The following is an 18,309-nucleotide window of genomic DNA, read 5'->3' as shown; positions in this document are numbered from 1 at the left end:
CTGACCTTAAGTAATCCACCCACCTCGGCCCCCCAAAGTACTAGGATTACAAGCGTGAGCCACTGTGCCCAGCCCACATATTTATTGATACCAGCATGAACTCATGACTTCTTAATTTATTCAATGAGTTACAATCAATTATCAAGTATTTTGATGTTCTAATTGTCCTAGATGTGACCAGTGAGACATCTCTATGAAGCTGGCTTCTCTGTCTTTTTGACATGTCCGTCAAGATGTGAGTGCTACATGTGCTCGTGGCTACTGAGATGTCATTGCTTCTAGGCCCTGTTATGAAGAGAGCTATAAAATATATAATTTGTTTCCCAGCCAGCATGCATCCATATAGCCCAGATATGGAACCCTATTGCCAGTGTAAATGTGTGGTGGCCCTCAGATGTCTTGAAGCAGACAAAAGTTTTAGAACCACTAACCTGCTAAATAAGCTGTTTGCTTAATGTTGGTGAACATTCTAAAATGTGATCTGCTATTTTCTGTTACTTCTGCTGTTCTCTTCATAGATTGAAATAAGAACCAATTTTATATGGAGGTTTTTTGTTTGTTTGTTTTGTTTTTTCTTGAGACTGAATTTCGCTGTTGTTGCCCAGGCTGGAGTGCAGTGGCGTGATCTCGGCTCACCGCAACCTCTACCTCCCGGGTTCAAGCAATTCTCCTGCCTCAGCCTTCCTGAGTAGCTGAGATTACAGGCATGCACCACCACGCTCAGCTAATGTTGTATTTTTAGTAGAGACGGGGTTTCCCCATGTTGATCAGGCTGGTCACAAACTCACGACCTCAGATGACCTGCCTGCCTCAGCCTCCCAAAGTGCTGGGATTACAGGCGTGAGCCACCGCACCCGGCCTTATATGGAGGTTTTAATACAGCTTAAGTTGTAATGGAATTCGAAGACAGCAGAATCATAAGGTGATGTGTTTCAGTGTTTTTAAATGTCTAATATATTTCTGGCCTAGATCTGTGCAAGTAACAGACTCATTTCTATGCTGGAGAATCTCTATGAGAGGAAGCTGTTGGCACGTTTTGTTATTGATGAAGCACATTGTGTCAGTCAGGTAAGTACTGTTTTTTTATATCCGGAAATACCAATAAATACATACTACCAACAATATATGTATTTTCACTACTGAAGAAAAACCCACGTTGAGTGAACTAGTCTGCTATTTTACTGAAGAATAAGGTGGTTCTTAATATATTGAGCAGTGTTGGCTTTTTATAGAGGGAAGTTCCAAATAGTCTGAAAAGCAGTATTTTTTTTTTTTTTCCAACTAGTGGGGACATGATTTTCGTCAAGATTACAAAAGAATGAATATGCTTCGCCAGAAGTTTCCTTCTGTTCCGGTGATGGCTCTTACGGCCACAGCTAATCCCCGGGTACAGAAGGACATCCTCACTCAGCTGAAGATTCTCAGACCTCAGGTGTAAGTTGTTGCATGTCATGTATTTGAGAACCCTGGAGCAGTGATTGCCGGAGCTGCTACATGTTAGAATTACCTGTGGCGCTTTAACACCACCACCCCATCCCACCCCCGTGCCCAAGTTGTACCCGATGGCAGCTAAATCAGAATGTTTGGGGCTGAGAGCCAGTAGTTTTTTAAAAATCCCCAAGTGATTACAATGTGCAGCGGAGTTTGGGAACCAGAGTCCTAGGGCTTTTCTTCACTTACTGAAATTAAAACTCCATTTCAGTACCTACTTTGGAAATAGGGATAAATTGCATACGATACCTATCATCCCTGGTATAGTCCCACCAATAAATTAATTTTTACTTATCTAATTTTGGCGTCCATATATCCTAGAGTATATTTCGTGAAGTGAAAGGTGACCCTGCTTTGTCATTTCCCCCTAAGGTCCCAATTGAATCCAGGATGTTGAAAATGGTCCAGATACTATGTCGAATAGCTTTTTTTTTTTTGAGACAGAGTCTTGCTCTGTCGCCCAGGCTGGAGTGCAGTGGCCGGATCTCAGCTCACTGCTAGCTCCGCCTCCTGGGTTTACGCCATTCTCCTGCCTCAACTTCCCCAGTAGCCGGGACTACATGCGCCCGCCACCACGCCCAACTAGTTTTTTTGTATTTTTTTTTTTAGTAGAGACGGGGTTTCACCATGTTAGCCAGGATGGTCTCGATCTCCTGACCTTGTGATCCGCCCGTCTCGGCCTCCCAAAGTGCTGGGGTTACAGGCTTGAGCCACCGCGCCTGGCCTCGAATAGCTTTTTTACTTTGTTTTCTTCTCAACAACAAAATGCTTCTTGTTGCCACCAAATCCATAACTCTTCAGTAACAAAACCTATAAAAGAAATCCCCACATATGTATCTAGGCTGTACTGGATTATTTTATACTTCTACCTGAGTTTGTAGAGATACGGATTTTTGGTAAGTTTATTCACTCAGCAAATATTTATTTAACAACCGTTGTGTGCCAAGGTTAAAGTATTTTTTTCTTCTAATTTGTTAGTGTGCGCTTTAGTTTGAGATGTAAACATTAACATGGTATGCCTGAAGAAGTAATGACTGACCTGGATACTGGGGTGAAGTTTTGAAGCACAGCTTTTGTTCATTTGAAAATAAAGACAAGCTGGCTCTATAAATATTATAAGCAGTAAGAACAGCAACAGTATCTCTTAGAGGATTATGACAAGAACTGAAGGTTCCTTGTGAAGGATATGAATGGGTCATTAGATTAAGATAGCTACAAAGGCTTTTGCAGGTTAAATTGGCAGCTTCTAAATTATCTGATCTAAATCAAGGAATTCCAACATTTTGGGTTTCTTCCAGCCTTTAAGTTGTTTGGTTCTGGCCTAGAATATTTTATTGCTAGTAGCACTGTTATATAGCACTAATGACCATACTCAAGTGCAAGGATTTTAGAGTCCTCAGAATTTTGCGTGTGTGATCACAAAGTTTGGAATGGAATATTTTAATTTAATCTCACTTGCAGAGGAGTATTTATATAAAATTTGAGGGAAAATATTTTGCTTCTATAATTGATAAGCATTATAATGCTATATTTAACGTGTCATATTAGGCTGGGCATAGTGGCTCACGCCTGTAATCCCAGCACTTTGGGAAGCCAAGGCAGACGGATCACCTGAGATCAGGAGTTCGAGACCAGCCTGGCCAGCGTGGCAATACCCCATCTTTACTAAAAATACAAAAATTTGCCAGGCCTGGTGGCGTGCCCCTGTAATACCTGCTACTCAGGAGGCTGAGGCAGGAGAACTGCTTAAACCCGGGAGGTGGAGGTTGCAGTGAGCCAAGATCACTGTACTCCAGTGGCCACTGTACTCCAGCCTGGGCAACAGTGTGAGGCTCTGTCTCAAAAAAAAAAAAAACACAGAAAACAAAAAATTTATATTATACGTTAGACTCTAATAGCCTATTTGCAAGAACTTTTTTCTATAAGTACTACATTGATCCATAATTTTTTTTTGTTTTTTTTTTGAGACAGATCTTGCCATGTTGCCATGTTACCCAGGCTGGTCTCGAACTCCTGGGCTTAAACAATCCTCCTGTCTCAGCCTTCCTAAGTGCTGGGATTTTTCTGTCTGCTTATGCCAGATGCAATCTACTGTTCTTTTGGATCAGTTACATTAATGGCAAATGCCCATAGTTAAATGATAAAAAAATTTCTTTTCCTTTTGAATGACTTTTTGTCAGTATAGGATTTGTGATTTATGTTTGAGTAAAGAGTGCACATATTTATTTATTTATTTAGAGGCAGACACCTTGAATCTCTTTTCTTAGTACTGTGAGCATAGTTTTCAAGGGTCATCCATGTTGGTGCATTGGTCAGTACTTCATTCATTTTTATAGCTGAATAATATTCCAGTGTATGAGTGTTTCGCATTTTATTTATCCATTCATCAGTTGATGGGAACTGTCTGTAACTAGATATTTGGTAATTCCAAACATCTTATTTTCCAACAGGCAGAGTAAGATTTGTTACATGTAATAAACTCCAAGGGTCTATTAACTTTTTCATTATAACAAATTGTGTAAATATTGCTTTTAGTTAGTTACCCACAGTCCTTTTGCAGTAGAGATAGTTGTCTTGGTTTTAATTGGATTTGTGATCTACAACTTTATGTTCTAATCTCATGTCATTTTTATTATTTTTAGTAAAAGTAATTTGTTTGACTAAATTAACTGGTAAACAGTTCTGAGCTTTTTCAATTGTGTCTACAAATTTTAAGAAATTCAGATCATATGCCAGATGTTTTTAGTAACAGCTTTGTTGTGGTATAACCCACATACCATACAATTCCCATATTTAAAAAGTACAATTCAAAGCTTTTAGCATATTCAGAATTGTACAACCATTGCCAGAGTTTTAGAACATTTTGTCACCCTCCAAAAACACCCAAACCCATTACAGTTTAATCTCCTTTTCCCCTCACATCTCCACCCTGCCAGCCCTAGGCAACCACTAATCTACTTTCTATGTATAGATTTGCCCACTCTGGGTATCTTGTGTAAACAGAATCAGAATCATCCAATATGTGATCTTTTGTGACTGTCTACTTAGCATAATGTTTTCACAGTTTATTGGTGAATAATATTCCATTGTATACGTATACGACATTTTATTTATTCATCAGTTGATATTGGGTTATTTCCATTTTTATTTTTTACTATTATGAATAATGCTGGTATAATCATACATGTATAAATTTTTGTGTGGACATATGTTTTCATTTCTCTTAGGTATATACACCAGCAGTGAAATTATTGGGTCATATAGTAACTCGATGTTTAACCTTTTCTTGAGACGGAGTCTCACTCTAACCCAGGCTGGCGTGCAGTGGTGCAATCTTGGCTTACCACAACCTCTGCCTCCCCGGTTCAGGTGATTCTTCTGCCTCAGCCTCCTGAGTAGCTGATACTACAGGTGTGCACCATCACACGCGGCTAATTTTTGTGTTTTTAGTAGAGATGGGGGTTTCCCCATATTGGCCAGGCTGGTCTCAAACCCCTGACCTCGTGATCCGCCCGCCTCGGTCTCCCAAAGTGCTGGAATTACAGGCATAAGCCACCATGCCTGGCCTATGTTTAACCTTTTAAAGAACTGTCACACTGTTTTCCAAAGTGGCTGTGCCATTTTACGTTTTCACTAGTGATGTACGAGGGTTCCACTTTTTTCATATCCTCCCCAATACTTATTTTTGTCTCTCTTTTTGACCCAAAGGTTTTTTTAAATTAATAAAACGCTTTTCTGAAAATAAAGTATATTTTTTTAATGTGGGAAAAAGCAATAAGGCCATTGTTGTGCCTAGTCACAATAGCATTCCTATTGGTGGGGAGACTCATGCACCATTTCCAACTTAAGCCCAAATCGACTCAAATAAATTTTAAGATTTTCTTTATCATTTGTATTCCTAGACAGTTCTTAAATCTACTACCTTTTTTGCCACAGTCTGCTACACATTCTTCCGTTTCAAGCACTAAAAGGACTCTAGGTGTTTTTTGCAAAGAAATGCTGTCATAAGAGAGGTGGTATCAAAGTATTTCTTAACGGTAGTCTAAAAGACTTTCAGGGTAATGCATTCTGTGATTATAGAGATGAAAGAAACAACATCATAAAGTGAAGGCCATCTTCATTCCCACCGCCTTATTCTCAGTATATCTGAATTCAGAACATCCTAGTAAGGGTCAAAATACTTTGTTCTAGTTACTCTTCATCCTTAACAGAAATAAGTAAAACACCTAAAGATATGAGGCCCTCCTACCAAGGATTTCTAGTGCTTTAATTAAAGAAAATTTCACCTACACCCATACAATATTTCAGTTTGCTTTGTTGGGTGTCCTGGAGGTTTTTACATCCTGGAAGAGTGCACAGTGGTAAAATTCAGAATGGATGAAAAGTAGGATTGGTTTGTTTGTTTTCAGAAAGTGAGACAATTGTAAAAGGGAAAAATGGGAAAGGTGAAACAAGCAGGGTGTCTTTTTTCTTTCTTTCTTTCTTTTTAGATAGAGTCTCGCTCTGTTGCCCAGGCTGGAATGCAGTGGCGTGATGTCGGCTCACTGCAACCTCCGCCTCTCGGGTTCAAGGGATTCTCCTGCCTCAGCCTCCTGAGTAGCTGGGATTGCAGGCATGTACCACCATGACTGGCTAGTTTTTGTATTTTTAGCAGAGACAGGGTTTCACCATGTTGGTTAGGCTGGTTTCAAACTCCTGATCTTGTCATCCGCCCGCCTTGGCCTCCCAAAGTGCTGGGATTACAGGCGTGAGCCACCGCGCCTAGCCAGCATGTCTTTTTTTTAAATAGAGACAGGAGTCTCACTTTGTTGCCCAACTGGTCTTTAACTCCTGTGCACAAGTGATCCTCCTGCTTTGGCCTTCCAAAATGTTGAGACTATTGATGTGAGCCACCGCCCCTGACCAGGATGTCTTGTCTGTGGGAGCATTCTCAGATCAGTCTTAGGGAAAAGGACAGCCAGCCCTTCGTATCCACAGTTTCTGCATCTGCAGATTCACCCAACTGTATATCAAACACATTTGAAAGAAAAATAGTTTCTGAAAGTTTCAAAATGCAAGATTTGAATTTGCTGAGCACCAAGTGCTATGCTGTGTCCACATGAATGGAGTGATGTGTAGGCATACTCTGCTGTATCCTGCCACCATGACAGAAGAAAAATGTTACGTAGTTACTGACAGTACAGTGTAGCAACTATTTAGATGGCATTTATTTAACACATTGTATTGAGTATTATAAGTAATCTAGAGATGGTTTAAAGTATACAGGAGGATGTGCATAGGTTATATACATATACTACACCATTTTATGTCAGGGACTTGAGCATCCTTGGATTTATGTATCCGAGGAGGCCCTAGAACCAATCCCCCATGGGAAACCAAGGGATGCGAAAATTGAGGGTCTGAATTTGTTTAAGACGATCTTTGCTCATGTATACACAGAAAGTCTTTGTGAACCCCTAGGAATGTGTGCTTCCCAATTTTAGACCACTGGTCTAAGGGCAAAAGCTGGAACACATGGGACTGAAATTTGGGTGCTGTTTAAGGCAGTGAGAGTGCTGAAGGAGATAATGGAAGAGAAGAGAAGACAGCCAGATGTCTGTGGGGTGATTCTCACTTAAGGAGTGAGCAAAGGTAGAAGAGGTGGAAGTGGAGAAACCAGAGATGCAAGGGAGAAAATCCCATGGGAATATAAAGTTGTAAGACATAATAGAGAATTTTCAGTAAGAGTAGCCAACAATGTAGAATACAGGCCAGGCGCGGTGGCTCACAACTGTAATCCCAGCACTTTGGGAGGCTGAGGCGGGAGGATCACCTGAGTCAAGAGTTCAAGACCAGCCTGACCAACATGGCGAAACCCCATCTCTACTAAAAATATGAAAAATTAGATGGGCGTTTAATAAAGTTTTAAGAAAACTTTATTAAAATGTAATTCACACACTATAAAATTCATCCATTTAAAGAGTACAATTTAGTAGGTTGGTTTTTTTCTGTATTTTCAGTGCTGCTTATTGTGTGGGCCCATCTAGTTGGATTTAGATGTAAAAACAGAAAGCCAGTGGTTTTATTCCTCATCTTTTGTTCCTCCGATCCTGTATATAGGCAGCCCCCGTGACACAGATTACTGCAGTTTATGATCCTTTCTTCTGTCTACCCAGGCATGGAGATGTCTTTGTGCTCTATCCTTACCATGTTCCACAGTGTTCTCTCTCCTCCTGTGGGTTGGATATAGTTGAAATGTGGAGCAGTGGAGGTACCTGGAGGGCAGGACCCTATAACAATTCTGTCACCTTTCTTTAGTTTTAAAAACCTTGGGAAAAAAATTGGTAGAATGGTAGAGGCAAAATTGAGAATAGAAAATAATGATACTTGAAATTAAATGTGTAGTTAGTTGGTTGGGAACATAAGTATCTTCTGAGAAACTTGCCATTGGAGGAAAAGAGAGAGGTTGATTAGAAGATAGATCAACAGAGGCTTTTGTTGGAAAGGGTGGTCCTAGAACATCTTCAGAGACAGAAGAAAAATTCACAGAACAGACTGAAAATACAAAAAAGGAGATAATGGAGAGAACAAGCTCACTGAGGAAGTGGGAGGGAGGAAATGGGACAAGAATAGTAGGTCAGAGGAAGAGGAGGAGCCCATCTGTCTCAGAGTTAGCCACATTTTATTTGGGGTCAAGAACAAAAATAAAGTGACCATGATCAGTAGGGCTTTAGCAACTTCTGCTGTCCTGCAGTTAGCTCTTTATGTATCCCAGGGGTGTCCAATCTTTTGGCTTCCCTGGGCCATATTGGAAGAAGAAGGATTGTCTTGGACCACGCATAAAATACACTAACTGGCTGGGTGCAGTGGCTCACACCTGTAATTCCAGCACTTTTGAGAGGCCGAGGTGGGCAGATCACCTGAGGTCAGGAGTTCGAGACCAGTCTGGCCAACATGGTGAAACCCTGTCTCTACTAAAAATAACAAAAATTAGCTGGGCGTGGTGGCGGGCACCTGTAATCCCAGCTACTCAGGAGGCTGAGGCAGGAGAAGTGCTTGAATCCGGGAGATGGAGGTCGTAGTGAGCCAGGATTGCACCCTTGCACTCCAGCCTGGGTGACAAGTGCGAGACTCCCTCTCAAAAAAATAATAACAGTACACTAACAGTAACAATAGCTGATGAGCTTTATTAAAAAATTGCAAAAAATCACTATTTTAAGGGAGCTTATGAATTTGTGTTGGGCCACATTCAAAACTATCCTGGGCTGCATGTGGCCCGTGGGCTGTGGGTTGGATGAGCTTGAGTACCTGGTCAAAATTTGGGAATATTGATGGCCTAAAAATATGCATATTTCCAGCCCGGTGTGTTGGCTCACGCCTGTAATCCCAGCACTTTGGGAGGCCAAGGCGGGTGGACCACGAGATCAGGAGATCAAGACCATCCTGGCTAACACGGTGAAACCCCGTCTCTACTAAAAATAAAAAATTAGCCAGGTGTGGTGGCGAGTGCCTGTAGTCCCAGTTACTTGGGAGGCTGAGGCGGGAGAATGGCGTGAACCCGGGAGGTGGAGCTTGCAGTGAGCCGAGATGGTGCCACTGCACTCCAGCCTGGGCCAAAGAGCGAGACTCCGTTTCAAAAAAAAAATGTATATTTCCTGTATGAGTTCCTTAATATTTTAAATAATATTCTAACCATCTCTGCCTTTAGTCAGCCTCATCTTGGAGTCAAGAGACTGGGCTCCTGACTTACTTTGTCTTTTCTATGTGTTTTCTCTTCTACAATCCTAATTTTTTATCATCTAGTCCCGTAAACATTCTCTCTTTATCACCATTCTTTTCTGTAACGCTTAGCCTAACTTCCATTTCAGTGCTCTATTATGTAAGCTGCTAATGACAGTATTCAGCTGAAGACTACTTGATAGGCTGGGCCCGGTGGCTAATGCCTGTAATCCCAGCACTTTGGGAGACTGAGGCGGATGGATTGCTTGAGGTCAGGAGTTCGAGACCAGCCTGGCCAACATAGTGAAACTCTATCTCTACTAAAAATACAAAAATTAACCGGGCGCGATGGCGGGCATCCGTAATCCCAGCTACTTGGGAGGCTGAGGCAGGAGAATGGCTTGAACCCAGGAGGCAGAGGTTGTAGTGAGCCAAGATCGCGCCACTGTACTCCAGCCTGGGTGACAGAGTGAGACTCTGTCTCAAAAAAAAAAAAACAAAAAACCACTTGATATTAGCTTGGGCTGCTATGACAGAATACTGTAGACTGGGTGGCTCAAACAAAAATTTATTTCTCATAGTTCTGAAAGCCAGGAAGTCCAAGATCAAGATGCTGGCAGATCCCATATCAGATGAGGTCCCTCTTCCTGGTTTGTAAATGGCAGTATTCTCTTTGTATACTCTCATATGAGGGTGGGGAGAGCCAGCGAGGTCTCTACTTATTTTTGAGCACTTACCTCATTCATAACTCCACCCCTCATGACCTAATTATCTCCCTAAGGCTCCAACTCCTAATACTATCACATTAGGGGTTAGGATTTTAGGGGGACACATGTAGTCTATAACAATACCAAAAGTTATACTTTCTCATAATAACTAAGTTTTATGTTTGGGACTTTTTTAGGTTTAGCATGAGCTTTAACAGACATAATCTGAAATACTATGTATTACCGAAAAAGCCCAAAAAGGTGGCATTTGACTGCCTAGAATGGATCAGAAAACACTACCCATGTGAGTACAGCCATGTGATTAACTGTCTAGAAGTAACAAATAAACGTCTTTTTAGTACCACAATAGGATATATAAAATTGCATATTAAACATTCCTTTTTGCGTTATGGCAGCACTAACTTGCTATTTATAGAGCAGACTATTGTAACTCTCTCAATTCTGGAAATTGTAAAATCTCATTTGGTTTGATAACAAGAAATTCTAACAAAAATATATTAAATACTCCCTCCTGCACACGTGTATTCTAACTTTTGGTTTCAATGTCTTTCCTCAGGCTTCAATCAGTGTTTGAATTATACAGCTTTTTGTTTTTGTTCCTTGTCCCAAGCCTGTCTGCCTTTGAGTTTTATTAACTAAAATGAGATTCTGAATTCATAGTAGTTTTCCATGTAACCCCCTTTCCACTTTTCCATGGAGAATATTTTTGGTATTTCTATTTTATTTTTTAGAAATTAATATACATGTTCGTGTGGACAAATCAGTCAGTAGAGATCCACCAAGAAAAAGTCAGTGATTTCCCTGCTCAGGCCCACCTCTCCCAGGCAGCTAATGTCAGTAGCTTCACGTGTATATCTAGATCTTTGGCTCAGTCACAGAGAGATGACTTTTCCTTTAATATCTTTTAATTTCCATTTCTAAAAACAACACATGGCCAGGCGTGGTGGCTCACACTGTAATCCCAGCACTTTGGGAGGCCAAGATGGAAGGATCACGAGGTCAGGAGATCGAGACCATCCTGGTTAATACGGTGAAACCCCGTCTGTACTAAAAATACAAAAAAATTAGCCGGGTGTAGTGGCGGGCCCCTGTAGTCCCAGCTACTCGGCTGAGGTGGGAGAATGGCGTGAACCCAGGAGGCAGAGGTTGCAGTGAGCTGAAATCACGCCACTGCACTCCAGCCTGGGTGACAGAGTGAGACTCCGTCTCAAACAAACAAACAAACAAACAAAAAATAAATAAATAAATAAATATAATACATGCTCATTAAAGAAAATTTAGATGGCCAGGCACTGTGGCTCACACCTGTAATCTCAGCATTTTGGGAGGCCAAGGTGGGTGGATCACTTGAGGTCAGGATTTCAAGAGCAGTCTGGCCAAAATGGTGAAACCCCACCTCTACAAAAATTAGCCAGGCATGGTGGCACGCACCTGTAATTCCAGCTATTCTGGAGGCTGAGGCAGAAGAACTGCTTGAACCCAGGAGGCAGATGTTGCAGTGAGCTGAGATCGTGCCACTGCACTCCAGCCTGGGCGACAGAGCAAGACTGTCTCAAAAAACAAAAAAGAAAATTTAGAAAGCAACAAAAAGAAGAAACAAAAGACAAACATCATTCAATGAGCAAAATCACTGTTATCATGTTATTATTAATTTCCAGTATTTTTCTATGCATTTTTTTCCGCTAGCATACTATATACGTTTCTATCCTTAATCTACTTTATATCATGAGCATTTTCCCGTGTCTTTTAAAAATTTAGAAAACACTTTTGATAGCTATAGTATATTTTATTTCACAGTTTCCTTTATTTATTTCCCTAATGTTACTCATTAAAATCTTTGTAATTTTTAAAGTTTGAAGTAAAACTTTTGTTTATGTCCTTGTATCACTTTATTTCCTAGAAGGAAACTGAGTCAAAGGTATTTCTAAGGCTCTTGATACATACTGCCATATGTGTTTGACAAAGTTTGTGCAAGGATGGCTTTTTTTTTTTTTTTTTTGAGGCTGAGTCTCGCTCTATCTCCAGGCTGGAGTGCGGTGATACGATCTTGGCTCACTGCAGCCTCTGCCTCCTAGGTTCAAGTGATTCTCCTGCCTCAGCCTCCTGACTAACTGGGATTACAGGCGCCCACCACCACACCTGGCTAATTTTTTTTGTATTTTTAATAGAGATAGGGTTTCACCATGTTGGCCAGGCTGGTCTTGAACTCCTGACCTCAAATGATCTGCCCTCCTTCGCCTCCCAAAGTGCTGGGATTACAGGCATGAGCCACCTCACCCGACCAAGGGTGGCTTTTTGATGCCCACGTGTATCTAGTGTGAAGTAGAACCCAGAGTTCATCCAGGTCCAACTCACGAATCATTAGCAGCAACAGGATGAAAAGCCACATCTCATTTCCAGTGCACATGAATTCCTTGCTTGAATTATTCACGTGTGTGGTCTTCCAGCAGTATAAGAACACTATGGGAGATCTATTTATGGTTCATATATTTCTAAAAACATAGTGTAAATTGTGTTGTTGTTTATGTTAAAAATTCTTGTTTCTCAGTACTCTTGGTTTCTTGGCAGATGACTCAGGGATAATTTACTGCCTCTCCAGGCGGGAATGTGACACCATGGCTGACACATTACAGAGAGATGGGCTCGCTGCTCTTGCTTACCATGCTGGCCTTAGTGATTCTGCCAGAGATGAAGTGCAGCAGAAGTGGATTAATCAGGATGGCTGTCAGGTAACATTTTTAAAGATAAACAAATAATAGAAATAATATTTTATAGCATATAACCAAACATGCATGTGTAGAATGCAAACTTTTACCTTGAAGGTAGTAAACATCAAAATAAGACTGAAATTTAAAAATAGATTTTCCTCTGATACTTCTAAAGTTGCTTTTTCTTTCATAAAAAAAATTGCTTGAGATATAATTCACATATCATAAAATTTATCCTTTCAAAGCAAATAAGTTAGCACTTTTTACTATATTTGCAAAGTTGTACAATCATCATCACTATCCAATTCCAGAATTTTTGATCACCATAAAAAGAAACCTCATACCCAGTCACTTCCCCCACCCCCCAATGCTTGGAAACCATGAATCTACTAACTACTACTAACCTGTTTCTAGAGTTTATTACTCTGTACATTGCATGTAAATAGAATCATACAATATGTGGTCTTTGTAACTTTTCTTTTTTTTTTTTTTTTTTTCCGGAGACAGAGTCTCGCTCTGTCTCCCAGACTGCAGTGCAGTGGAGGGATCTCGACTTACTTCTGCCTCTACTTCCCAGGTTCAAATGATTCTCCTGCCTCAGCCTCCTGAGTAGATGGGATTACAGACACGCACCACCATGCCCGGCTAATTTTTGTATTTAATATTTTTAGTGGAGACAGGGTTTTGCCATGTTGGCCAGGCTGGTCTCGAACTCGTGGCCTCAAGTGATCCACCTGCCTCAGCCTCCCAAATTGCTGGGATTATAGGCACGAGCCACCTTGCCTAGTCTGTTTGTTTTTATTTAGCATAAGTTTTTCAAGATTTATACATATTTTAGCATATATAAGTACTTCATACCTTTTTATGGTCAGATAATATTCTATTATATGGATATAACACAGTTTGTTTATCTACTCATCAGCTGGTTAGACATTTGGCTTCTTTCTTTCTTTTCTTTCTCTCTCTCTCTCTCTCTTTCTTTCTTTCTTTCTTTCTTTCGACAGGGTCTTACTCTTTCATTCAGGCTGGAGTGCAGTGGCATGATCTCTGCTCACTGCAGACCATACCTCAAACAATCCTCCCATTTCCCAAGTAGCTAGGAACACAGGCGCACCACTATGCCCAGCTAATTTTTTTATTTTTTGTATAAACGAGGTCTCCCTGTGTTGTCCAGCCTGCTTTTGAACTCCTGGACTCAAGTGATACTCCTGCCTCAACCTACCAAATTGCTGCAATTATAGGTGTGAGCCACCATCCCCAGTGTGTTTCTGCTTCTTGACTACTATGAATAATGGCTTTGTGAGCATTCATGTACAAGTTTTTCCATGGACATATGCTTTCAGTTCTCTTGGGTAGACACCTGGGAGTGGACTTGCTGGGTCAAATGGCAACTCTTTAACTTTTAGAGGAACTGTCAAACTGCTTTTCCAGGTGGCTCTGCAGTTCTGCATTCTGACTAGCAATGTATGAGGTGCCAGTGTCTCCACATCTTCGCCAATATTTTTTACTATCCAGCTTTTTTAATGTGTTCATCCTTGTGGGTGGGAAATGGCATCTACTTTATGGGTTTTTTTTCTTTTTTGAGACAGAGTCTTGCTCTGTCACCCAGGCTGGAGTGCAGTGGCGCAATCTTGGCTCACTGCAACTTCCACCTCCCAGTTCAAGCAATTCTCCTACTTCAGCCTCCCAAGTAGCCAGGACTACAGGCATGTGCCACCACACCCAGCTAATTTTTGTATTTTTAGTAGAGATGGGATTTCACCATATTAGCCAGGCTGGTTGCAAAGTCCTGACCTCATGATCCGCCCACCTCAGCCTCCCAAAGTGCTGGGATTACAGGTGTGAGCCACCGTGCCTGGCCCTCTTTGTGGTTTTGATTTGCATTTCCCTAGTAACTAACAATATTGGGCATCTGTTTCTGAGATGAGAAATTTTCCATCACCCAGGTGGGTGGGGAGGAAATCCTGAGAATACTTTAGGCATCTCTTATTGTGATAAATGCCAGCCTTGGATAGATCCCTCTAAATGTAAGGATGAATTTGAGCAAAACAACTAATAATTACTTGAAGCCAATGAAAAGTTTTGGTGTAGGAAAAAGTATTTACTTTGAAGATTCAGAGGAAAAATATCTCTCAAAATTGTTTTCTCTGGGAAAACAAAATTTTAGAGGATATCAGTTTAGCATCCTGAGAAAGATATAAGAAGACTTGAAATACATCAACTAGCAACAACTTCCATAAGAAGATCACAGGGTGAGATGAAGGGAGAAATAAAAATCCAGTTTATGGCCAGGTGCAGTGGCCCACGTCTGTAATCCCAGCACTTTGAGAGGCCAGTGTGGACGGATCACCTGAGATCAGGAGTTTGAGACCAGCCTGGCCACTATGGTGAAACCCTTTCTCTACTAAAAATACAAAAATTAGCCAGATGTGGTGGCAGGCATCTGTAGTCCCAGCTACTCGGGAGGCTGAGGCAGGAGAATCACTTGAACCTAGCAGCCGGAGGTTGCAGTGAGCTGAGATCATGCCACTGTACTCCAGCCTAGGGAACAGAACGAGACTCCATCTCAAAAAAAAAAAGAAAAAATTCGGTTTATCCAAATAAGAAAAACAAAACTAAGAGCAGAATTATATATTAAGACACATGGAATGACTCAGTGGAGACAGTAGAATCAGTGATGTAGTGAATAACTTGAGAATGCAAGGGAAAAAAGAGATTAAAATGGGGTGGGGGTAGAAATTATCTTTGTTGACAAAAGGAGGTAAGGATTCAGCCTAAGAACAGTGAGTGTACCCAAGCAAGAAAGCAGGATAATTGAAACAGATAAGTGTGTTATAAATAAATACATAACAAATATATAACAAAAATAATAGAAGACCGTCTTCAGAATTGGAAGAAGGAAGACTGGGACTGAAGAATTTCATACCCAGCTCATTATGAAAGGTCATTTTCAGATATGCAAAAAGTTCAGAAATATATCACTCATTTATCTTCACTGACAAATGTTTATATTTTAGTTTATATTTTAACCCAAATGCCAGTGTTTCCGCCCCCCCAACCTTTGATAAACTTTTTCTAAAGTTTGCCTGGAAGAATATTCAAGTGAAAATAAGAGTTTGGAAAAAAAAACAAAACAACTAATAACGCAGGAACACTAGTTTGCAATACATTATAGGCAGATCAGTGGAACAGAACTGACCAGAAAACCTGTAAAAACAATGTATGATAAGGAAAAAGTTTTCAGGAAAGGGCCAGGCATGGTAGTTCACACCTGTAATCCCAGCACTTTGGGAGGCCAAGGTGGGAAGATCACTTGAGCCTAGGAGTTCACTACCAGCCCAAGCAATGTGGTGAAACCCTGTTTCTACAAAAAAACACAAAAATTAGCCTGGCATACTGGTGCACACCTGTAGTCCCAGCTACTCGGGAGGCTGAGGCAGGAGAATCGCTTGAACCTTGGAGGTGGAGGTTGCAGTGAGCCAAAATTGCGCCACTGCATTCCAGCCTGGGCAACAGACTAAAACTGTCTCAAAAAAAAAAAAAAATGATATTTTTCAAGTGCTTTAAATGGTTATGTATAGTATAAATAATCTACAGTGGAGATATACATATAACTTTGATCAAAAATATGGTTTAAAAATAAGGGTTTATAAAAATCTAATTATTTCTGCTCTCAGACTAATTAATCCTTACAGTCAGAATATAGTATTAGCCTACACCAGCTCGACAGACTTGATCTTGTTAGATTCATGAGATAGAATAAAACTTGGCCATTATTCTTCACAAAGAATGATGTGGTTTGAAGTTTTAAAAGCACAGAAGTAAAAAAGGAAATCACAGTTAAACAAAGCCAGTTTTCCCAATTTCAAGAAATGAGAGCTTTCAGAAAGAGTTGGCAGCATTGCATCCTCACCTGGAGGCTGCAGGCAGTGCCTCACAGCCCTGTGCCCACCCTGATAGTGGGAAATGCACCTGGACTTCATGGAACCCTGTGGGTCATACTTCCGGACCTGTCGGCTGACATCTTGCTGTGCAGCCTCTCCACCTGCTCTCCTTCACTAGAAGCTACAATAGTCTTTCTGTTTCCAAGGAGATTTGCCTTTGATCAGAGTGCCATAAATGTAGATGGATGACTAACCGAGAGCACAGGCCACTCACCGCCATTCCTGGTGTTGATAAATGTACCCCTTTACTGTCCACATACTCCAAAGCTTGCAGTTCCTTCCGCTGGTACTCACAGTTACTGAAGTCATGTCATTAGCCTCAGTCTGCCTGCCAGATATTTCAGATGCCTTTGAAATACTGTTCTTGCAGTAGCAATTCATTTTTTTAAGTGCTAAAAAAAAACTTGCAGTTTTATTTGTGAAATGTAATTTTGCCTGGAGATATAACATTTTGGTCTGGGTTAAATAGCTCCTAAATTTGCAACTGAAATGGATATCCTTGAAAACTGATTTATCAAGCTCCTGAGAGTGAACTATCACCTTGCTTCCACTAAGTAATTTGTATGGGCTAAGATCCACAGTTCCTGGTGTTTTTCCTTTTTTTGGTATAAGTAGCTCTCAGACTTTTACCCACATGAGTTTCCATTAAAATTGTACAAGCTTTGACTTTAAATCAGCTGATGAATCGAAGGAGTTGGTGTGTGATCAGCTGGTGCCATAGGGAAAACTGATGATAAGCAGTGGAGCAGGTAAGAACGCATTGTTCCTGAACCATTGGAGGAACTAGCAGCAATGACCTCTGAGGAGCCCTGGGAACACCCTGGAGCTCCTGAGCAACATGTTGCTTATGATCAGTGACCTGGATATCATGACTGTGTGAGCAACACCCCCCACACCTCAGTAGCAAAAACAGAGAACAGTGGCAGCACATCGTGGGCTGACTGCAGTTGATTCTGGCTCTCTTACACGAGAATGCCGAGTCATACAAGAAAGTGCCTGCCATGCTAAGCTTCTCTTTACCTTCTTGGGTTTTAATGGAATTGCAAGTTATCAACATAAAAACTCATATTAGTTATACTAAATAGTGGGACCAAGTTAAGATATTAGGTTGTTATGTAGTGTGCATTTTAAAGTAAACAAATGATAGAGCTTTTAGAAGCATCTGTTATTAAAAATGTTCCTTCAAGTCTGTGCCTTATGAATCTAATAAGCTTTTGCTTTTATATCAGGTTATCTGTGCGACAATTGCATTTGGAATGGGGATTGACAAACCGGACGTGCGATTTGTGATTCATGCATCTCTCCCTAAATCTATGGAGGGTTACTACCAAGAATCTGGCAGAGCTGGAAGAGATGGGGAAATATCTCACTGCCTGCTTTTCTATACCTATCATGATGTGACCAGACTGAAAAGACTTATAATGAGTAAGCTGGGCTCCATTGCAGAGACATTCTATCATCTTTGGTCTCATGATAGTAATCTACTCCTGCTATTGTGGTACTTCTGGTCCAGTTTTCCTTAAATAATCGTAGAAAAATAGAGGTGTTTATACAGATTGGCAATTTTATTTTAGTTCATTTTTATTATAAAAGTGGTAAGTACTTATTATGTAAAACTCAAATGATACAGATGTGTACAAGGCAGAAAATTTACAAACTATGCCTTATAGTTTTGCCCCAAAAATAACTCTAGTTATTGGTTTCCTTTGTATCCTTTCAGACCCAATTTCTGCATCCGTT

General features: G+C 40.7%; 1 protein-coding gene across 1 annotated transcript in view; it reads left to right on the top strand.

The window, feature by feature from the left end:
• Positions 1 to 17,836, top strand: part of BLM (Bloom syndrome, RecQ helicase-like) — an 88,520-nt gene extending 70,684 nt beyond the window's left edge. The window contains 6 exon segments of the mRNA XM_011947392.1: positions 970 to 1,068; positions 1,286 to 1,434; positions 10,094 to 10,200; positions 12,486 to 12,645; positions 13,126 to 13,202; positions 17,799 to 17,836. Coding sequence (XP_011802782.1) covers positions 970 to 1,068; positions 1,286 to 1,434; positions 10,094 to 10,200; positions 12,486 to 12,645; positions 13,126 to 13,202; positions 17,799 to 17,836 — 630 coding nt within the window.
• Positions 17,837 to 18,309: the final 473 nt, after the last annotated feature.

This window comes from Colobus angolensis, unplaced genomic scaffold (genome assembly GCF_000951035.1).
Source record: "Colobus angolensis palliatus isolate OR3802 unplaced genomic scaffold, Cang.pa_1.0 Scaffold264, whole genome shotgun sequence".
In the NCBI taxonomy this organism is placed as follows: Eukaryota; Metazoa; Chordata; class Mammalia; order Primates; family Cercopithecidae; genus Colobus; species Colobus angolensis.
This window is presented reverse-complemented; position numbering and strand designations above follow the sequence as displayed.